Source organism: Tribolium madens, unplaced genomic scaffold, assembly GCF_015345945.1.
Source record: "Tribolium madens isolate multiple individuals breed KSU strain unplaced genomic scaffold, Tmad_KSU_1.1 Scaffold_91;HRSCAF=231;Tcas5.2_LG7, whole genome shotgun sequence".
In the NCBI taxonomy this organism is placed as follows: domain Eukaryota; kingdom Metazoa; phylum Arthropoda; class Insecta; order Coleoptera; family Tenebrionidae; genus Tribolium; species Tribolium madens.
This window is the reverse complement of record NW_025401063.1, coordinates 3,087,555-3,109,964: the sequence shown is the minus strand read 5'-3', so window position 1 is coordinate 3,109,964 and position 22,410 is coordinate 3,087,555. Positions and strand designations below refer to the sequence as shown.

General features: G+C 30.1%; 1 protein-coding gene across 3 annotated transcripts in view; it reads right to left on the bottom strand.

Moving 5' to 3' along the window:
- LOC123010638 (cAMP-dependent protein kinase type II regulatory subunit) overlaps window positions 1–22,410 on the bottom strand; it is a 34,716-nt gene that overhangs the window by 7,046 nt on the left and 5,260 nt on the right. The window contains exons 1-4 of one of the 3 annotated variants that reach the window (XM_044407686.1): window positions 15,829–16,051; window positions 13,963–14,216; window positions 4,863–5,142; window positions 1,101–1,621 (exon numbers count right to left, since the gene is read on the bottom strand). In XM_044407686.1, coding sequence (XP_044263621.1) covers window positions 1,101–1,621; window positions 4,863–5,142; window positions 13,963–14,182 — 1,021 coding nt within the window. In that variant the 5' untranslated portion in view covers window positions 14,183–14,216; window positions 15,829–16,051. Of the gene's footprint in view, window positions 1–1,100; window positions 1,622–4,862; window positions 5,143–10,754; window positions 10,958–13,962; window positions 14,217–15,828; window positions 16,052–22,410 lie in introns of those variants that run through there. The other 2 variants (XM_044407684.1, XM_044407687.1) reach the window with 2 other exon arrangements.

Genomic DNA, 22,410 nt, shown 5'->3' with positions numbered 1-22,410 from the left:
ATTTGTGTTTGCACCGTACTGCATTTCACGAAAATCTTGGTTTAGCAGCTGTCATATTTAATCGGTGAAAAATCACGGTTTAAAATACAAATCTCCGTTTAACTTTTGACGTTTCACGAATCGTCTGTCACATCACAAGTACAAAAATTCAATTTGATAACATTTTGCAAGACTATTTTCCTAATATACATATGTTAATCTGGCTGCAGGCAATGCAACAAGAAGACAATTTGTTTTGTTGTTTTTAAGATTATAGTTAACATTAATGTGGAAATACAAAATTAAATTGTTTGTAACCGCTTCTATTTTATTTCTATTTCTAGCTACAAAATTTATTTGCGATYTATCACTTCTTTTTTCTTTTCTTCTTTCTTTTTAAACCCGACAATTCGTTGTARTTTTTTGGTAAATTCCCATCAAGAAATGAGGTTAAATTGGGCTTAGGCCTTCTTTTTGAGCTCCAATCATAGAGTGTCCGAGACTGAGAATTTGGAATTTCAGTTCCTGTAGAATTTGGTGCTGTGCCGGATTAATAGCATTGAACTAACTCTTTTTTTTTAATGCGCCTTCATACATCTGCCTTCTGAAAGATAATCCGTTTTTTTTGCATTCTTAAATGCTTTTGTATGATGTTGCGATGAGTACGATATTTTTCTTCCGCGACAAAATTCGAAGATCACACTCACTTCTTTAGGGGTTCTTGCTCCATTATAGTTTAACTTCATGTAATTCGTGTAAATCCTTTTCACTTCGCATTTTCAGTTATAATTACATTATTTTAATTGCCACCACAATTGTCAAATAGAATAAATTTACAGTGTTGTCAAATGACATCGACGATTAACTAAACGACCGTTACTAAAGTTCGGTGCAAAGGAAATATGATATTTAATCTGAGATTGGTTAAACGACGATTAGTTAAACGGAGATTTTAAACCGAGAGAGACGGTGCAAACCACCCTTAGTGGTTAAAATATTTGCTCGCAATCCGCAAACACCCTGTATAATAATTTTTCAAGCAATTATTATCATCATGATGGTTATTATCTGTGACACTTTCATCTGTTTATTCCCATTGCTAGGAAATATCAAGTACTCACATGCCAGTTTGACGTCGCCTTCGGCGTAGGCCGACGCCGCCCTCGGCCGATGTGTAACCAACGCCAATTCGCCAAAATATCCCCCTTTTCCTAAACGATTAATTTCGACCTCTTTTCCGCTATCGTCCAAGACGCTGATGATGACGGTGCCGTCTTCAACAAAATACATTCCATCGGCGGCATCGCCCTGTTTGATTATTCTATCGCCCGATTGATACGTTTTGGGCACAAGGGCGTCGGCAAGATTCATTCGTTCATATGGCTGTAATGTCTTTAACATTGGTACGCTTTCGATAAGCGTCTCGTACATCTTTCGTTTTTTGAACGCCGACTTGAGCAAAATGCGTCGGAATGTCTGGCGATCCATCGCCCATAGGGAGCCGTCCGWTTGGGCTTTGATCGTCGCCGCACGAGGCATATTGTACAAAAGGGCCAATTCGCCGAAACTGCCGCTGTTCTCGTACGTATGGATGTGCTTCTGTTCGCCGCCAGGCTCGCCCACGAGGGCATGGAATATGCCACTGAAACAAAAAAAAATTGTAGGCTGTGACTTTGAAACTAAGTTGGCAACAATGATTGATACGAGTATTTTGATTGAAATCTTGATTTGGCAACCATGACTGTCAAATACAAAATGGGGGCGGCGCCTAACCAAAAATTCAGTGTTGCCAATAAACTTGTAGTTACTCGGTTTAATGTAAAATCTCAATAATTGTTTATTAAACGAAACGTAAACATATACTCTTTGTCATATTAATGTACATCAAGTAGGTTGTAGAAGTCTAATTGCATCTATAATTTAAAGGCTGATTTACACAAAAAGTGTCATTAATGTCATTCAGAACAAATTTAATCACATCAATGTTGTTTGCTACCCTATGTTAATTATGTTGTTAATTTTAATTATTTTTTGCTATCTGGGGTTTACATTTATTTAAAAAAATAATTTTTAGGGAAGATTGAGGTTAGGATTCGTTGAATTTTTGCATGGGTGCCACCTTAAAATGATCCCTTTCAGCGACTACTTCGATGACATTACTTTGAAAACGAGTATATGTCACTGAAAAAAAATAATAGTGAGCTGTAATTTTGAAACTAAGTTGGCAACTTTGAATTACATATTACTAATTGTTCTATCAATGACTATGATTTTTGTTAACACGTTGGCAACAAATGTGAAATTTTAACTTGGCAACGATGACTGTGAAATATAAACCTTACAGTTTTATAGGCAATTTTTATTCATTTTTAACCAATAACTCAGTGTTACCAATAGATTTTTAGTTATTCGGTTTAATATGAAAGCTCAATTATTTTTTATTCAACGAAACAAAATTTTTGTTTGCATGAAATGAAAATGAAAAAAAATATTTAAAATAAAAAGTGTATAAATGCCACTCAACAAAAAAACAGTGGGGTGTAATTTTGAAATTAATTTGGCAACCGTGGCTGTCAAATATAAACGTCACAGTTTATAGGCAACTATTATTCATTCTTAAGAAACGGCCACTGATCAATAATTCAGTGTTGCCAATAGACTTTTAATTATTTGGTTTAATCGAGGGTGTAATATAAAAGCTCTATTATTTTTTATTCAATGAAACAGAATTTTTGTTTCAATGAAACGTAAACATATGTCACTGAAAAAAAAAATAGTGGGCTGTGATTTTAAAACTAAGTTGGCAACATTGAATTACATTTTACTAATTCTTCTATCAATGACTATGATTTTTGTCGACACGTTGGTAACAAATGTGAACTTTTAACTTGGCAACCATGACTGTGAAATATAAACCTTACAGTTTTATAGGCAACCAATAATTCAGTGTTGCCAATAAATTTTTAGTTATTCGGTTTAATATAAAAGCTCAATTATTTTTTATTCAACGAAAGAAAATTTTTGTTTGAACAAAACGTATTCAAATGCTACTAAACAAAAAAAAAATTAATTTGGCAACATTGAATTATTAGTACCTAATTCTTTTATCAATGACTGTTGGCAACAAATTTGAAACTAAATTTGGCAACTATAGCACATTTTTATAAGCAACTGTCTAATAATTCAGTGTTACCAATAGATTTTTAGTTATTCCATTTAATATAAAAGGTCAGTTATTTTTTCTTCAACGAAATAGAATCTTTGTTTGAACAAAAGGTACGAAAAAATAGTGGGCTGTGACTTTGAAACTAAGTTGGCAACATTGAATTATTACTACTAGTTTTTCTATCAAAGACTGATTTTTGTCGATACATTTGCAACAAATTTGAAATTTTAATTTGGCAACCATGACTGTTTCCAGTGTTGCCAATAAACTTTAATATAAAAGCTCAATTACTTTTTCTTCAACGATACAAATGCCACTGAAAAAATATAGTGGGCAATAAATTTGAAATCTTAATTTGGCAACCATGACTTTCAAAAATAAACGTCACATTTTTATAAACAACGGGATGGCCCCTGACCAATAATTCAATGTTGCCAATAGACTTTTAGTTACACGGTTTAATAAAAAAGCTCAATTATTTTTTCTTCAACGAAATAGAATTTTTGTTTGAACAAAACGAATACAAACAGGCAGTTTGTTTACTTAACCGGAGCTCACGTAACCCTACACGTGGTATGACATAATTACACGTATGTATACAGTGACACCAKCCTGACCATGTTTCACCACATAAAAGACCCTAGTGACATCGGAAACTTGCGTGTCGGAGACAGAATTGCCGTTAGCGATTATAAATTATGAACGTGGAATACAATGGAACATTTTCATGGTCGTTAAATTGGTATAAAATTAAAGTTAACTCAAATAGGGGCATTTAAAGGTGAACAATGAGTAAACAGTTATCATAATATGACACAATACAGAAAATAATTCAACTGCCTTGTTTAAATTTCTGATCAAGGTGGCCTGTGATTCTGAAATTGGCAGTGTTGGCAACACTGAATCAATGTTGCCAAATTAAGATTGCTTGACGACAAAAATCACAAATTTTTCATGTCGATTTGCCACTTAAGAATATTAATTTTCGATCAAAAAAAWTAATTTCCGCATGTTGTATTACAAGTCTAAATTTAATTTCTTAGGCAAGTGGCCGTACAAACAATCAATCAAGAAAATACCGCTTTGGAAACGCGGTTTATCTCTCAGAAACGTTTCATCGAGTAATGACAGCCGTGTTTTTAACGAAATTTTCTTGAAAGAAGAAAAAAAAACTGCAGACGAAGCTCAATCTCAATCAATAAAAATAAAATTGGCCAATTATTCCAACTCAATTCGAATTGAGGCGAATTTGTTTTCAATGTAATCGAACAATGAGCGTAGTTGAGTTATTTTTTTAAAGTAATTCTTGGACTTTAAACACGATATCTAAATCTAAATCAAACATTCAAGTATTTTCCCTGAACTGCTTGTGCAACGAATAATTTTTTTTGAGTAATTTTTAGCTCAGAAACATTGATCAAATATTTAATAAATAAATGTGACAGTAGATATAAAATATAGAATTTGACAGCTGTTGATAAGCCACCAGTTGTGTTTTATCTTTCAAATCCTAGTTAGACGTATTTTACTATCAAAAATTTTCGATTTATTTTTACACATTTAAATCTTGTTGATCACTCTTTGCCCCCACACGCAATAAATTACATTACTATGCGTTTTTTTTAACCGCCCAATTGACGTAACAAATACCCTTGCTTGTTAAACTTTGTAACTTTTCGTAATTTATACTCTTGAAATATGTAAAAAAAAGCCTTACTTTTGTATAACATAAAAGTTATCACCATCATCTCCTTGTTTGATAACGAGTTCGCCCTCTTTCACGACCCTCTCGAACATCGCATCCAACACTTCCTGCATTTGTTCTTTGTCGAGGGCGCGGAATAATAAAATATTGCGAACTGCTTCCGCCAATCTTTGACGTTGTTCGTCCGATTTCGGAAAGACAACTTTTCCGCCATCGTCTTCGTCCTCTTCCGGATCGTAAGCTTCGGCAAAGACGGACTTGCGACGACCCGAAAATCGGCCCACAGGCGGCTCTGCAACAATCACAAAAATACATTCAAAAACAAGTGGTGATTTTGTTGGCAATTACGATTAAATTGGCAATCTTGAAAAATACAGAGTGGTTATAAATGATTTTCATCTAGCCAGCTTTGCATGTAACTTTATTTATGCCGCTCTACTTTCTTGAAAGCTCTAGTTCTGTCATTAGTGTTACTTATAACTTGATAATAAATTGTTGTTAATCAAACTTTTATTATTTCAACTAATTTCCTATAATAATTGATAATAATGTATACTTTGGAAGAAAACAAGTTCATAATTGAAGTCTATTTTCGAAGTGGACGCTTAGTAAACGACGATTTTTTAATTTTGAGTTAAAACGAGTAGACACCCCTATTTTCGTAAAGCGGCATTTTTTATTTTACATGGAAAATTCACAGTTGGCTAGATGAAAATCATTTATAATCACTTTGTATAAAGACATAAGATAGATACAGGGCTGTCCCAGCGAGTTGAAAAAGCCCATTAGTGACCTTTATGTGGTAAAATTAAAAAAAAATATACAGTATGATGAAAAAAAGGCGCCCGTGTTAACCCACACGTTATAAGTGATCTTTTATTAAAGACGAATTCGAAGACCAAAATTGGATTTGTACTCTTATCAGTAAGATATAGACTTTCCTTTTAAGAAAAGAGAAATCTATATAATTAACAGTTTTAAAATAATTTCATTGTTAAAGTCTAGATTTTGATACAGTTGACGGTGTTCTTAAAAAAAATGTGTAAAAAGTCTATTGAAATAAATTTTATTGAAGAATTTTGGATACCATTTCTTGGCTCCAAAGAAAATTTATCAATGTTGCAACATTGCAAATATCCTAGGATACAGAAAATGTRCAAGTAATATTCAATTATTGGAAACGGTAGCAACAAAAAAATCAATTTTCAATGTTGTTTGTTCTGTGAAATTTGAACGATTAAAGTCAAAAAGGTTTCCTAGATACGAAAAATACCTGAGTGAAATAGTTTTTTAGTAAAAAAAAATTGTGCAATATTGCCGCTTTGTGCTGTTAGACAAACTGTTTAAATTTTAAAAAGAAACTTATTTAGACTATTTTTGCAATGATGGCTACAATGTTTCAATAAAAAAGGACGCGCCTGTTTCAATCGTGGGCGCTTTTTTTTCATCACCCTGTATAGGACATTGATAGATACTAATTTAGTCTATCGCCTAAAATTATTTTCAACTGTATAGCGTGTCTCAAAAAGAAAGTTACAATACAAACTTGTGTTTTTTTAAATGAAACACCATATGTTTCTTAGCGTTTTTGGATGTAGATTTTTATGACTATGTTTTTAAGCTAAACTTTTATTGGTCGATTTTGCTTAGTTTTAAAAATAAGACGGTTTTTTTGACGAAAGCAAGCACTTTTTAAAAATTTATTATAGAAAAAGACATCTAGAAATATTTTTTTACTACCGCAAAGAAGAAGGTACAAGCTATAAGGTTGTAAATTTTTTTTAGTGTGTTGCATTTGCAAAGATAAAAAAATGAAGGCGTCTGTTAAAAGTTTAATAACTTAAAAAAAATAAATATAACACCGTATTTATTGTTTTTGCATTTAAAAGATTATTAAATTGTCTTTCTAAAATTATTTACTTTTAGGTGTTTATAATCAATAACTAGAACTAGAATAGAATAACTAGAAAACATATTTAACGTTAAATATTACAAAAAATAATTACTATTGTTTCAGTAGCCAAAAAGATGAAAGAAATATCACTTAAAAATCACATTTGTGTTAAACTGAACCCATTATTCTTTATTTTTACAATAAAATAATGTAATTTGTAATTACCTATACATGTTTTTTTATTTTACCATTGAATGAACTTTCTCAACTCGCTGAGACACTGTATGTGGGTTTAATTATGACAAAAAATCGATTGGCAACACTGAATTATTAATGAAATGTCAATTAACTTCATAGTCAATGTTGCCAACTTAACATCAAAGTCACAGCCCACTGTAAACAAAAATTTAATTGAAATTAAGACATTTGCAAATTAGAGTGTGGGAAACCGGAAAACTATTAGTTTCACTGCAATAATTATTCTATTACTTAAATAAATATGAATTGAATTAAAAATTTAGAGACCCACTTTATTTCACAGAAAAAACGATAATTCTAAACGTTGTCTACTTTCTTATTACGCCAATCAATTTTCCAACCGACCCACATCTTAATTTGTGGGTGTAAATGTCCCGATTTATCATTCAAGTCGATAAAAATGGAAAAAATCGATTACATTCCCATTCGTTCATAAAATCGAGGCCATTCATTGAGAAAAAGACACATTTACCATTTGTGCACACACATTTTAAAATAGAAACTAGACCATTTTAGAGATTTATCTCGCCTTGAAAGAGTGTTTAATTATAAATATTTGTACTAGCGAATGTATACATCAGTCAAACTCCTTTAACACTAGTTTACACGTTTCATGTCCCTATTTGCTAAACGATCCGGTTTAGAAAGTCAACTATTATGAAATGACAAATCCAACTCAATTAGTGACTATCATTATTAGAAAAGTGTGTTAAAAGATGGATTTTTTTTCGGGTTAAGTTCAAAATTGACGTACTGTATATACTCGTTAACCTTGAACGTGTATCGAAAACGTACAGGTGGTTTATTTAACCTGAAAATTTAATAACGGCCCACCAGTGACATGAGTAAATATTTTTTTTATTATGATGAAGGTACACGTATTTCCTTGTATTTTTTCATAAATAGAAACACGTTTGTAATGTTGAAACCGATTTGACATAAGAGTATCAATTTACTCTTCAAAAACAATTATTGTAATTTTGTTTGAGACAAACATAAAAGATTTGATTTGCTTAAATATTTAATGTGTCATTACGACATCTACTGTTTTAATAACGTAAATATAACAAGTTAAATATTTGTTTGTTTAGTAAATAAGCGTGAAAAATAAATGAACACATCCTGAAATTTCCGTCAATCGATTATTTACAAACATCAAAACAAAGTTTTATAATCAAAAATTAAAAGATCATTACACTTGTATGTAAATACAGGGTGCGTCAGAACTCACTCTCCAGAGAAAAATACCATGTAAGGTATCTACAAAAATTTCGAAGTTATGAGAGTTTAAATTTTGCACTTTGACTCAATTATTTCTGTTGGAAAAATAATTTTCCAAGTTTTTTTTGCTACAGGCTATTAGAAGAGGAAACAAGGAAGCTCTCTCCTAAATTGTAACTCTGTTTAATGTCGTTTGTAGTTTTTATTGACAAAATTTTTGTACTCATCAGTATCATTAAATGCACATAAAAAAATTCAAATGTCAAAAAATAAATGTCAAAATTTTTTGACCGAGTTTTTTAAACATTTTTTTCCATGGTCCTGGTATCTTATCTTACTTGAAATTTTTCTCTGGGGCGCAAGTTATGACACACTTTGTGTATAAACAACTCGTTTATTAATCGAAGATGGAAATATTAAAATTAGACAATAGTGTGGGTTAATTAAAATAATCAAAACATCAATGGATTTTGATTTTTTAAGAGTAATAAATTTTCATGTTCATTTCTACCAAGCATTCAATGAAATTTCTTATCAAAGTGACCTGTGACTTTGAAATTAAGTTGGCAACAATGAATAATAGATTGAAGTGAATGTAAAAAACTGTGGTTGTTAAGTAGGACCTAAAGTCTTAATTTGGCAACACTGACTGTCAAATTTAAACGTCACAATTTTATAAGAATGTAGTCAATTTTGACTTTTTTTAATAAATAAATAAATTTAGTAGGAATAAAAAATGTTTAGTATGTAACTCTTAATAGTTATTTTATTATAGATAAAAGTCAGCTCAAATTTTATCTTTTTGAATAATGACGGACTTTSTCTACTCATATTTTTTAAATACTTAAAATTTTTTCTACATTTTATATTGAATTTTATGAATTACCCAAACCAAAAATTATGATCTGGCTTTTTGGTATTCATGATCTTATTATTTTTTTTTATGAGTTTAACAACTTCAATATTTTCATACAGTGATAATTCTACAATTTTTCATTACCGAAAAAATTCAAAAATTTCAGAAACTAAAAAACTCATCTGAAAAGTGATTTCTTTGGGATTTAATTTTGAAATTAAGTTGGCAACAAATGACTGTAAACGATTGTGATTATTGCCAAGTAGGCCATGAAATCTTAATTTGGCAACATTGTCTGTCAAATTCAAACGTCACAAATTTATAAGTTGTACATACTCAATTTGGACTTTTTTTAATAATAAAAAAATAATAAAACAACACCAAATAACACAATTATTTAGTAGGAATAGAAAAAGTGTAATATATAACTCATAAGATTGGATGGATACGACTCAGCTCAAATTTTACCTTTTTGAATAATTTGGCGAATTTTCTCTATACTTATTGTAAAATTTTTGCTACTTATTATATTGAATTATCGAAATAAAAATCTGTTTTTTTTTCTTATTCATGATCTTACTTTCTTGCTTTTAACAAACCGATAAATCTGCGACTTTTCATTAATAATTTTTTTTTTTAATTGTCAGAAGTTAAAAGACATTTAAATATCTTTTTCTTTGTAATTAAGCTGGTAACAAAAAATAATGTAGAGATAACTGTAAATGAGTGTAATTATTGTCAAGTAGGCTACGAAATCTTAATTTGGCAACACTGACTGTCAAATTCAAATGTCACAATTTTACAAGTAGTCAAATTTTGACTTTTTTAATAAATAAGATTTATGAAACAATACCAAACAACACAATTATTTAATAGGAACAGAAAAAGTTTAGTAATATTGCATCGATTCAGCTCGAATTTTATCTTCTTGATTAATGTCAATTTTTTTTTATTTTCAAGATACTTATTGTAAGAATTTTAAAAACAAATTTAATTTAACACTGTATCGTGACTCATCATTCACATAGATAATTGTTTCTGTGACGTAGACAATAACAAGTGACATATATTACAACTTCAGACACCACTAATCACAACATCTATAAAAAAAATTAGTTTTTCCCATTTCCTTGGGGGTTAAAAAAGACGAACATCAGAACTTCCCCCTTATACGATCACATCTCTGTCATTAATCCCAAAGGAGAAAAGCAAATCGGAGGAGGGAAAAAAAGGCAAGCATTATTATACAAAAAAACTCTTTCAATCAACTTTTTTTTACAAAGGCCATCCAGAACCCAATTTTTCATATCTTAAAATGACGATTTTAAAGTTTTTTGATTAGTTGCAAATTTCTCCCTTCAAATATTTACAACTTTATTAATTATAAAACGCACTGAAGTTATAAATAACTGTTTTCTCGTACTCAGATTATTTTTATTGAAATGGGGATCAAATAACACCTTCGTAGGTGTTATTTCAGTTTGCACTTTGTTGCATCTCACTCCCTCTCCTCCTGGCCCCAATTTCCCTCCCGTTTTATTTTATTCGCTGCATGTTTTCCGAAGAGACTTAATTAATTCCGCAGCTGTTTACATTCTATCACAGCGAATAGAACAAAACGAAAATATGTGTCACACCCCACGCATTAGTAAAAAATAGAGTAAAATTTTGGTACCTTCATCTGGTTCCTCGATAAAATCGGCCGATGTCATCATATTGGCTAAAAGTGTTTCTGCGTCACCGCCTTCGATTCTTTGTCCTAATAAACGCATTTTCCGATTGCATCCGAAATTGCACACGAAATTCGTAAAGTTTTCGCACTTTTTTTTATATTCCAACAACGAACGTCAAATACGATGACGCGAGAGGAAATCATGACATTTCAAGTAACTGAGAGACGATGTTCCATCATCACCGTGGTTACATAACTTTCTTTTTATATTAGATTTGTGGATAATTTCCACTGGAAAATGCTTATTTTCTTCTTTAATGGCATTTTCGGGGGCAAATTTTGGGTCGCGTGACCGATAATTTGGTTTATAAATGAGTTGGTTATTATATCCACGTAATCGTGGCATAGAATCCCCAGTTTGAAAAAAAAATTAATCCGTTTTATCGATATTACGTGAATTTTTAGACTCAAACAGTAACTCAAGACTGCGGTAATTTAACACGATTAGCACCTTTTACACCTTGTGATATTTACCAGTTAAAAATAGCACAAAACTGTTTATTTTATAAATAAATACAAATATTAAAATTTTCAGTTTCCCCAATAAAAAAATTCATTCGTTTTCTCCACAAGTTTGCGATAATTAGGAGAAATTACGTCTCTTTTCTTACAATTTAGTAAAAAAATATTAAACAACAAGTTTCACAAACCACACTTTAGGCATATTTCAAAATAAGAAACAAATATAAAAAAATAAAACCGTTTAACACCCTGTAATAGAAATTACATCAAACGACACAATAAAGTCTACTTTACTCATAAGCAAAGTTTTATTTTTCTATTGTTATGTCTATTTTCTAAATTTTACAAAAATGTCAATAACTTGGCAACGCCGCAACCAAAACCTTAAAATAAGTAAGACAAATGACAATCTGGAAAAAAGATGTAGTTTGCATTAAAGAAAAAGTCCTGGAATAATGGAATTTTTTATAAAATTTTTTACTTAAAACTATTTACTTCTTCTGAAAGACCATTTATTTTTAATCTCTAATTATATTTATGCAAAATTTTTAAGTTATTTAACTTTTAAGGTTAAAGAGAAACAGGTTTTAGTTTGTTTCTAAACCGGCAGATGGCGCGACATTTATATTTCTATTTTCCTCTTACTTATTCACATTATTTAAAATTAGAAAAGTAGAAAATTCGCCAACATAGCACTTTTTACTTTTTGAATTTTTTTCAAAAAAAAAATTAGAAACCGTTATAAGGGAAAATATTTTTGAAAAAACAAGGTAAAGCGACTTTTTCTTCAAACTTGTAGTAAACAAATATTTTTATTATCACTTGGTTTTTTTACTAATAAAAAAAAATATTAGAAGAACTGCAATATCAAAAAATTAAAAAATATAAGATGTCTCTTAAAAACAATCTTTTTTTATTTGGAAAGACTTTAAAACTGCTCCGAATACTTGAAAATAATTTCAGGTGATGAAATATTTKAAGGTCGATAATACACTTTACCAATTACCTGGAACACACAGTATAATCACGTAAAAATTACAAGTGTCCCTCAGATTTGAGAAAAAAAACTTGAATCACTCTGTATAAACAWAATAAGAGAATGAATAAAAAACAATGTGTGAGTAATTAACTAATTAACTGCAAATAGAATACAATACACAGTAATCATAAAATTTTCGTCTCAACTGTTCATTTACAACACAAAACAAACAATTCTTTTTCTAATTACCACTAATTTCTTCATTAAAGAGGTTAACAAGTTAATTGAAAAAAGTACAGTTTTATTGCCAAAAAAATTAAACAACTTCTCTATTTTAACAAAGTTTCAATTTTCACATGATGTTTAAAACGGATTCAGTTCGTTTATTTGCTTAATATATGGTTTAAAAACTTTTCATGCATTAAATCCTTTAAATGAGAAAAATAAAAGTTCTTAAAATTAATAARAGAGTGGTTCAAAATTTGCGTCAAAAGAAAAAAGTCAAGTAAGATAAGATACCAGGAACGTGGAAAAAATGTTAAAAATATGTCATATATGAGAATTTCGAAATTATGGGGGTTTCAATTTTGCACTTTTGTTACTGCAGTTCAAATTAATACTAAGAAATTTTTATTAGTGAAAATTGAAAAAAAAAAAAACAGGAAAAAAGTTATGTTTTATTCTTAATTAAGAGTGTGCAATATGTTGCTTWATCCTAATTCATTGATAAACCGAAACCGAAATCGTAAAATAAAAAATGGTTTTACTGCATTTAGTAAAATAAACCACAATCTGGAAAAAAATCTGTACGTTGRCATTTGAAAAAATAAAAAAATACAATAATACCTTTTATACAGGGTGAACAATTTCTTTATCGTCTTGTATAATAAATAACAATTTTTTTGTCAAAACTGCAATTTATGTATTTTTTTATTTTTTTTTTTAATTAAATATTCTCTAGAACACAAAAAGAAAAGAAAATTTTGAAAAATTTTAAACACTTTTTTGTACTTTATCATTCATCAATTAGTTTTTCCAAAAAATAAATAGTTTAAACAAAAAACGTTTAGTTCCATACTTATTCACCTGGTATGTATGTATATATTTTTTTAATTTGCATTTACTTAGAAGTTTATATTTTTCAAAAAATATTTAATCTGTAATTACATTAATCCAGAATCGAAAATTTGAGTTCTCAATTTAAAATTTGTAAGTTATTTAGTTTTTGGKAAACTTCTGCAAATTTGTGGTAAAAAAATTATTTTTTACTATTGTTAGTTTTTCACTATTAAAAGTGTGTTTTCATCAAAAAAAATACAGGGTGTTTCTTAAAAACACAAGAATGAGACGAATAAAGGAATAAAGGTTGAAAAATTGATAATAMTTATTTCGCCACCTTACTTTTACACGTGATTCGTGCGAAAATGTAGCAAYACGCGAAAAAAAGTTCAAAGTAACAGTAAGAAATCTTTATTAGTAAAAATAAAACAAAAACCAAGATAGGGAAAAAGTTATCTGTTTTATTCTTAATTAAGAGCCAAACATAAGCCAACACTTTTGCACCATAATCCTAATTCATTGCTAATCCATTCTTAATTACGCTACAAATTCGCACGAACTCACTGCCGAACCTGAAAGAAAAGCAAGATGGAGAAACTTTTTTCCCAAAAAAAAAAAACCGTCAAAATTCACAAAACTGCAAAAACTGACCTTCTTCTCTCGACAACGTGGACTCATCTGGCGACGATGCTGTGGTTCCTGCTTGGTCGAAGACGATCTGAGTGGTCCGAGTTTCCCTCAAACGGCTGAAATAATCCGCTGCGTAGTTGACGACGTCTCCGGGCTGCTCCAGCAGGTAGCTTATGGTGAATTCGAGAAGGACCTCGCGAAGATCATCTGGGACTTGGATGCGGCCTTGGCTTCGACTCATATCTCAAACGGCGATAACGCAACGACGTGTGGATCTGTTTGAAAGAAAAAAAACAACCAAATTGTGAAAATTCGAAGGCGGGAAACTAGTCCGGTCAAAATAGACATTTCAAATAACGAAAATTCCGACAGAGCCAAATTTTGGTGGAGATCTTGGGTACACCATTAGGAATAGTGTCAAAAAAAGTGTGCTAAAAAAGTTATTTGGAGTCAAAGGTCAAAATTTGACGTTTTATAGATTTTTTTTTCGAAAACGGTAAGTTTTATCAAAAAAGTAGCCCAGACAAAAATTATAGATCTTAAAATTATCTACAAAAATGGTCTTTATACTTTTTTTTCTAAGAATCACCATTCCTGAGATATCGCGATTCTAAAAGCTGAAGGAGTCACGTTCTACATGATATGCACATACAGAGTGCGCCAGAACTCGCGCCCCAAAGAAAAATGCTATGTAGGGTAAGATACCAGGAATATGGAAAAAATAAAAAAAAAATCTATCTATAAAAATTTCGAAGTTATGAAAGTTTAAATTTTGCACTTCTAGAAGAGGAAACAAGGAAGCTGTATCCTAAACTGTAACTCTTTAATCTTATTTGTGGCTTTTATTGGCAAAAGTTTTGTACCTTTACTAAATAATTGTAAAAAAAACATATACAAAATCATCAGTATCATTAAATAGACATACAAAATGTCAAATGTCAAAAAATAAATGTCAAAATTTTAATTTTTTGACAGATAGAATTTTTTAAACATTTTTCCATGTTCCTCTTATCTTATCTTACTTGAAATTTTTCTTCTACTTCATTAAACTTAAATATAAATAAATATCTCGATCCCATTAGATTTAAAAGGAATTTATTTAATAATACATACAGGGTTGTTCAAAAAATCGCGCATTTTCTTGAAAGGGAGTAATTGGGTAGTCCCCAGAGTACTGAAAAAATGTTTAAAAAATTCTGTGTCAAAAAATTTGACATTTATTTTTTGACATTTGACATTGTATATGTTTTTTTATACAATTTTTTAGTAAACGTACCAAAGCGACAAATAACATTGAACAGAGTTACAATTTAGGATAGAGCTTTCTTGTTTCGTCTTATAATAGCCTATAGCAAAAAAAATTGGAAAATTATTTTTGCAACAGAAATAAATAAGAGTCAAAGTGCAAAATTTAAACTCTCATAACTTTGAAATTTTTATAGATAGAATTTTTTTAAATTTTTTCTTTGTTCCTGGTACCCAACATGGCATTTGTCTTTGGGGCGCGAGTTCTGGCGCACTATGTATGTGCATATGATGTAGAACGTTGCTCCTTCAACTTTTAAAATCGCGATATCTCAGTAATGGTGATTCTTAGAAAAAAAGTATACAGACCATTTTTGTAGATAATCTTAAGATCTATAATTTTAGTCTGGGCTACTTTTTTGATAAAACTTACCGTTTTCGAAAAAAATCTAAAAAAACTCAAATTTTGACCTTTGACCACGAATAACTTTTTTAGCACACATGGCATCGATGGGGACTTTTGACACTTTATTTCTAATGGTGTACCCAAGGTCTCCACCAAAATTTAGCTCTGTCGGAATTTTCGTTATTTGACCACTATTTTTATGACTAATTTGACCGAACTAAACGTGGCAGTGTTACCAATTTGGAGTTTTTCGGGGTTGTGGCTGGGGGTGGGTTACAGGACGTGGATGGATCATTCAAGAGCGAAACTTGAGGATGAAGACACGGGAAATTTTTCAGACAAGAGGCCACAAGAGGTGAAATGTGAACAACACAGAAAACTGTCACTATTTACGCTTGTCATCGATGTGACATTTGCCGGAGGGATTCGACGAGAAGTGCGCCAAAAATTCAGTTTTTCAAATTTTAATAAACTGGATTTAATGCCAAGTCAAGCGGCTTTAAAATTTTGTACAGTTAAATGATATAATCAATAAAGTGGTGCTTTCAGTTTCAAATTCGCATTTATTTACCCCATTCCCCATTTTTCCCAATAAAATCTACGTAATTTGACGTGCAGAGACTCTACACACTTTTTTTTTAATTTCTAATAATCATTGAAATGATGATATTTTTCAAATAGCTACAAATGGAAATGTTTCATTAAGAATGTAGCGCAAAGCTATAAAACTAAAACCCCTAGAGGCCATGAAAAAGAACTCTGTTAGAATGGCTTTTGGTTATTGTGGCAACTAATCCATGCCACACCGAACCATTTTTCATTCTACTCAACAAGTTTTACAGCTAGACGATAAATTCTTATTTGGTCGCCCCCAGGTTTTTAAATCAAACATTGCAAAGTAAAAATTTGTTAGGATATTAAAAAAGTTAAAACAAAAGAATTTTATCCCAAACCAACTATTTTGCTATTGTATAAGTTATAAAACATGAAAAAAGAAAAAATACGAATTCTTAATACCAAAACGTAAAAGAAAGTTTTTAAAAATTTAATTATCAAAAATTCACTGAAAATGCTAGAAGTTGTAGTCAAAAATAGTATATTATGTTATTAGGAATAAAAGCGATAGTTTATGTGACGAAGCTGAACGCCATAAAACTCACTATTACTATCCATTATTACTATATTCATGTCGAAAGTAAAGAGCAAGTAAATGAACAAAATATTCAGGACGCTTTGCAAGTAATGAAATCATAACAACACTTACAAACAAAAGTGTTTATTAATTTAACAAATGCAGTTAGTAGTGCAAAATGTCGAATACTGATGATTTACAATTTACAAGGGACAAAAAAAGAACACATTGCTAAATGTCATAGTAAAAGTAAAAACTCTTAGGCGCAAAAATAACCTGAAAGGTAAAACTTTTACTTGTGACACTTACTTCATAAAAAAGGTCACTTTTTTGACGTTTTGTAGATATATTTTTTTCCAGAATAAAATAAGAAGAATCCAAAATTTGGTACTGGTATAATAAGGCAATGTCAGTTTTACATCGTAATGACACTCGTATGGGTCAAAAAAGTATTATTCGATTTAGGAATGATTTCAGAAAAAAAAGTTTTATTAATCTTAAAACATTTCTTCCCAAGTATGTTTCACACCGATCAAAAATTACATATGAGTCAGAAAAGTACAGCTTTACGGCCTATTTCATTAATTTTACGAAAGAATTCAAAAAAAAATCTTTTATTAATTTTAAAATATTTCCCAGGGCTGTTTTACATCAACCAAAAATAACATACGAGTACATATGAGTAAGAAAAGTACTGTTTTACGGACTACATATTTCATTCACAGTACGGATGATTTCAGAAAAAGAAATTTTATTAATCTTAAAACATTTCTTCCCAAGTATGTTTCACACCGGTCAAAAATGATATATGAGTCAGAAAAATACAGCTTTACGGCATATTTCATTTATTTTACGGACGAATTCAGAAAAAAATCTTTTATTAATTTTAAAACTTCCCAGGGCTGTTTTACATCAATCAAAAATAACATACGAGTAATGACATATGAGTCAGAAAAGTACTGTTTTACGGACTACATATTTCATTCACAGTACGGATGATTTCAGAAAAAAAATGTTTTATTAACCTTAAAACATTTACTAAGTCTGTTTTACACCGTTGAAAAATGACATATGAGTCAGAAAAGTACAAAAGTACATCTTTACGGCCTATTACTTATTTTACAAACGATTTCAGAAAAAAATGTTTTATTAATTTTAAAACCTTTCCAGGCCTGTTTCACTTCGATCAAAAATGACATATGAGTCAGAAAAGTACTGTTTTATGAACTATTTCATTCACATTACGGATGAATTCAAAAAAAAAATGTTTTATTAATCTTTTAAAACATTTCCTAAGACTGTTTCTGACCGATCAAAAATGACATAAGAGTCAGAAAAGTACTGTTTTACGGACTACATATTTCATTCACAGTACAGATGATTTCAGAAAAAAAATGTTTTATTAATCTTAAAACATTTACTAAGTCTGTTTTACACCGTTCAAAAATGACATATGAGTCAGAAAAGTACAGCTTTACAGCCTTTTTCATTTATTTTACGGACGATTTCAGAAAAAAATGTTTTATTAATTTTAAAACATTTACTAAGTCTGTTTCCACACCGATCAAAAATGACATATGAGTCAGAAAAGTACTTTTATGAACTATTTCATTCACATTACGGATGAATAAAAAAGTATGTTTCTGGCGGATCAAAAATGACATATAAGTCAGAAAAGTACATCTTTACGGCCTATTACTTATTTTACAAACGATTTCAGAAAAAAATGTTTTATTAATTTTAAAACATTTACTAAGTCTTTCCACACCGATCAAAAATGACATATGAGTCAGAAAAGTACTGTTTTATGAACTATTTCATTCACATTACAGATGAATTAAAAAAAAAAATGTTTTATTAATCTTTTAAAACATTTCCTAAGTATGTTTTTGACCGATCAAAAATGACATATGAGTCAGAAAAGTACATCTTTACGGCATATTACTTATTTTACAAACGATTTCAGAAAAAAAATGTTTTATTAATTTTAAAACATTTCCAGGTCTGTTTCACTTCGATCAAAAATCGGTGATTGACACCTGTCAAAAACCGTGCAACTAAAATGTTAAAACGCAAATGCGAAACGCGTTCGGATTTACACCGACCGAAAAAAGGGTTAATCGTATCCCTGACCTAGTTCATGCGATTATCGAACTTTTTTTGCGATGAACTTGTCTAATATGACGTAAGGAAGATTATCAAGTCGTGAAATATGAACGATGTTGTTCCTCAAGGTCGTTTACGTTTATTTTAATTAAGTATTATTGTAGTTGTGTCAACAAGATAAATCGAATTAATGGTGTCTTTTTTTTGGTGTATCGAAAGGAAACTGTCTTCGGTGGAAAATGTGATATGTGACAGTATTGACAGTTTAAAAGCATCACGTGTGTAAAAATGGGATTCGAATTTATTTTTTATGATTTCAAGTAATAAATAAATAATAGTAGTAGACAAAATTCAATTTTGAATAATGGGATTATAAATAAAGCAAAAAACTAACTAGAAACCTCGATCAGTGTCAGATTTGTCAGATTGAGGTCGTAAATAACGACAATTATATTCACCCTAATAACAAGGGTCTGTGATATTTGATAAAGTTGTGTCTTGTTACTAACGCTGGTCATGGATTCCTGTCTCTAATGACAAGATAATTGAGCACGAGCTCAAATCGGTTCAGACTAAGTTACAAAGTTTATATTCTCGAGTCAAAATTTGGCTCAATAGCAAAGTCACATCAAAGTTAAGCAAAAAATTTGATGTCTTTAACAAAAACATAAGAATTTTCAAAAAATTATAAAATGTGGTCTTTTGTTAAATAATTAACTATTTCTATTTCTAAAAAACTTTAATCGGAAAAATTTTTGCAGCCCCGAAATCTGAAAAATCATCAAGTTTTCACTTACCTAAATATTTTTTCAAACGTTCCAGTCTGGAAATCACAAGAGTTAGATACTAAAAAAACATTTCTCTCTTCTTGGAATAATCAAGCTCTAAATAATTATTTGTGTATTTTTTTATTTTTGCCACTGAAACAGCCGGATTCGGAACCACTTAAAATGTTTTGGTTGTTTCATAGTTTAGTCCATTATCAATATTTCTACTCTTATTATTAAATAAAAGAAAGATAATCGTGATTTTATGTAACTTTGACACTGAAACGGCCGGATTTGAGAACACGTGAAATTTTTTGGTGTTATATTTAATACGCGTATGTTAATTATGAGCATTATTGTTATGTATTATTAAATAAAAAAAGTTTTATTTCATTTTGCCAGCGAGATGACCGGTTTTGCGTCCACTTGATATGTTTTGGTTTTGTTTCTAAGGTTTGTTTTATTATCAAAGAAAATTGTAGGTTTTGTGCTATTTTCTTTGAATTAAAACCAAAATCTTTTAGTAAAAATAATAATTTTGGCAGTCTCTAACTAAAAAAACTAAGTTTAGTTAAAAAAAACTAAAAACTAATAAAAACATAAGAATTTTGTAAAATTATAAAAAACCAATATTTTGTTAAACAATACATAAACTACATATTCATATTTCTAAAAAACCTTAATCGAAAAAAAATTTGCAGCTAAAAAAATTCTTGTGAAATATGAAAAATCATTAAGAGTTCGCTTAATTTTTTTCTCAAACACTCAAAAGACAAAAAAAAGGACATTGTCTCCTTTTACCATGTATACAGGGTGCGCCAGAACTCGCGCCCCAGAGAAAATTGTCAAGTATGGTAAGATACTAGGAACATGAAAAACATGTTTAAAAAATTCTAACTGTCAAAATTTTTTGCCATTTGACATTTTTTATATGTATTTAATGATACTGATGATCTTGTATATGTTTTTTACAATTATTTAGTAAAGGGACAAAAATTTTGCCAACAAAAGCCACAAATAACATTGAACAGAGTTACAATTTAGGATACAGCTTCCTTGTTTCCTCTTTTAATAGCCTATAGCAAAAAAACTTAAAAAATTATTTTTCCAACAGAAATAAATAGTATCAAAGTGCAAACTTTAAACCCTCATAACTTCGAAATTTTTAGAGATAATTTTTTTTAACATTTTTTCCATGTTCCTTGTATCTCACTTTATATGGCATTTTTCTCTGGGGCGCGAGTTCTGGCGCACCCTGTATATCTCAGAATCATCAAGCTCTATATTAATACATAATTACGTATTTTTTACTTTTGTCACTAAAACAGCCAGATTCGGGTCCACTTAAAATGCTTTGGTGTGGTTGTTTTATTCATATTTTAGCCTCTAAGAACATTTTTACTCTTTTTATGAAATAAAAGAAATAAAATCATGGTTTTATGTAACTTATGTAACACCAAAACAGCCGGATTTGCGATCATGTGAAATGTTTATTTTGTCACTTTTGCGTCCACTTGAATTGTTTTGGTTTTGTATCTAAGGTTTGCTTTATTACTATTTTTATCATCATATAAAACATAGAAAATCTGGGCTATTTTCGTGGTTTCTTTAAATTATTTTAGTAAAAATAATTTCTTGAAACTCCCTAAATAAAAGTAAAACCGTAAAAATTCAAATTTAAATTTGAAACTTATAATTTTCACTAAAAGTTAATAATACAAGATGTACAGTCGAAGAACTAAGAATTGACCATTGTTTAGCATAATTCACAATTTCAACAAAGCGTTGTAAGAATCATCTCTTATTTTTTTTTAATTTTAGAGTTTTTTTTTTTAATTTTTAAACATAGCGACAGGAATTTGATGTATTTTTCTATTCTATAAATATTTGATTCGCTCTTAGCCCACGACCAACTGCGATCTACTTGTTTATTCACAATTCGGACAATTCGAAAAATAAATTTGAGGTCGCATTGAATCTAAGCCAGGATTCGTAATATATTCCAAGACAAATACTTTCAGATCAAGATAGCGACTGAACACCGTGTAAAAAAGAGTGCTGACAATGCTGATCCATCAGTAACTGTCAGTTTGAGTTTGTTTGAGGTTTTTTAAATTCATTTTCCGGATATTTTTCTTTTCAACTTTACACGAGAAAATTTCACTCATTCAAGACCAATTAAAACAAGCAATTCGTAACGGTTTCACACTGGTAAAACTCTCTCAAGTCTCGTGAAACTCGTTCGCCTTATATAAAATCTAATAAAGTCCGTTTTCTCGTCCATAAATTACAAAGATAACGGCCGAAACGAGTGTTTATTGTCGGGCGATTTGGGACACGATCTTGATAAAACAGCAAGGGCTCCAAGAGTTGGCTCTGTGGAACGCCCCTCGTTCGGTATTAACTCTATCGATTGGGGGTGGTTAAGATGACGGTTCGCTGAATTTCAAACGAAATTTACAATTTTCGGAACGGAATTGATTTTTAATGCTACTGGAGGAGGGTAAAGGACAAACAGGTTGCTAAACTCGGGCAAAATATCCCAAAATAAAAAAAAATACCAATAAGATAATGACAATTAAACTTTTCAAAACCATATTAAATGAGTGAATTACTGCCAATCCGCTAATTTGTATACAGGGTGTCCCAGTGAGTTGAAAAAGTCCATTAGTGACCTTTAAATGGTATAATTAAAAAAAAAAATGTATAGGACTAATCTAGTGCCTAAAATTATTTTCAACCATAAAACATGTCCCAAAAATAAGTTACGATACAAACTTGTGTTTTTTTAAATGAAACACCGTATGTTTCTT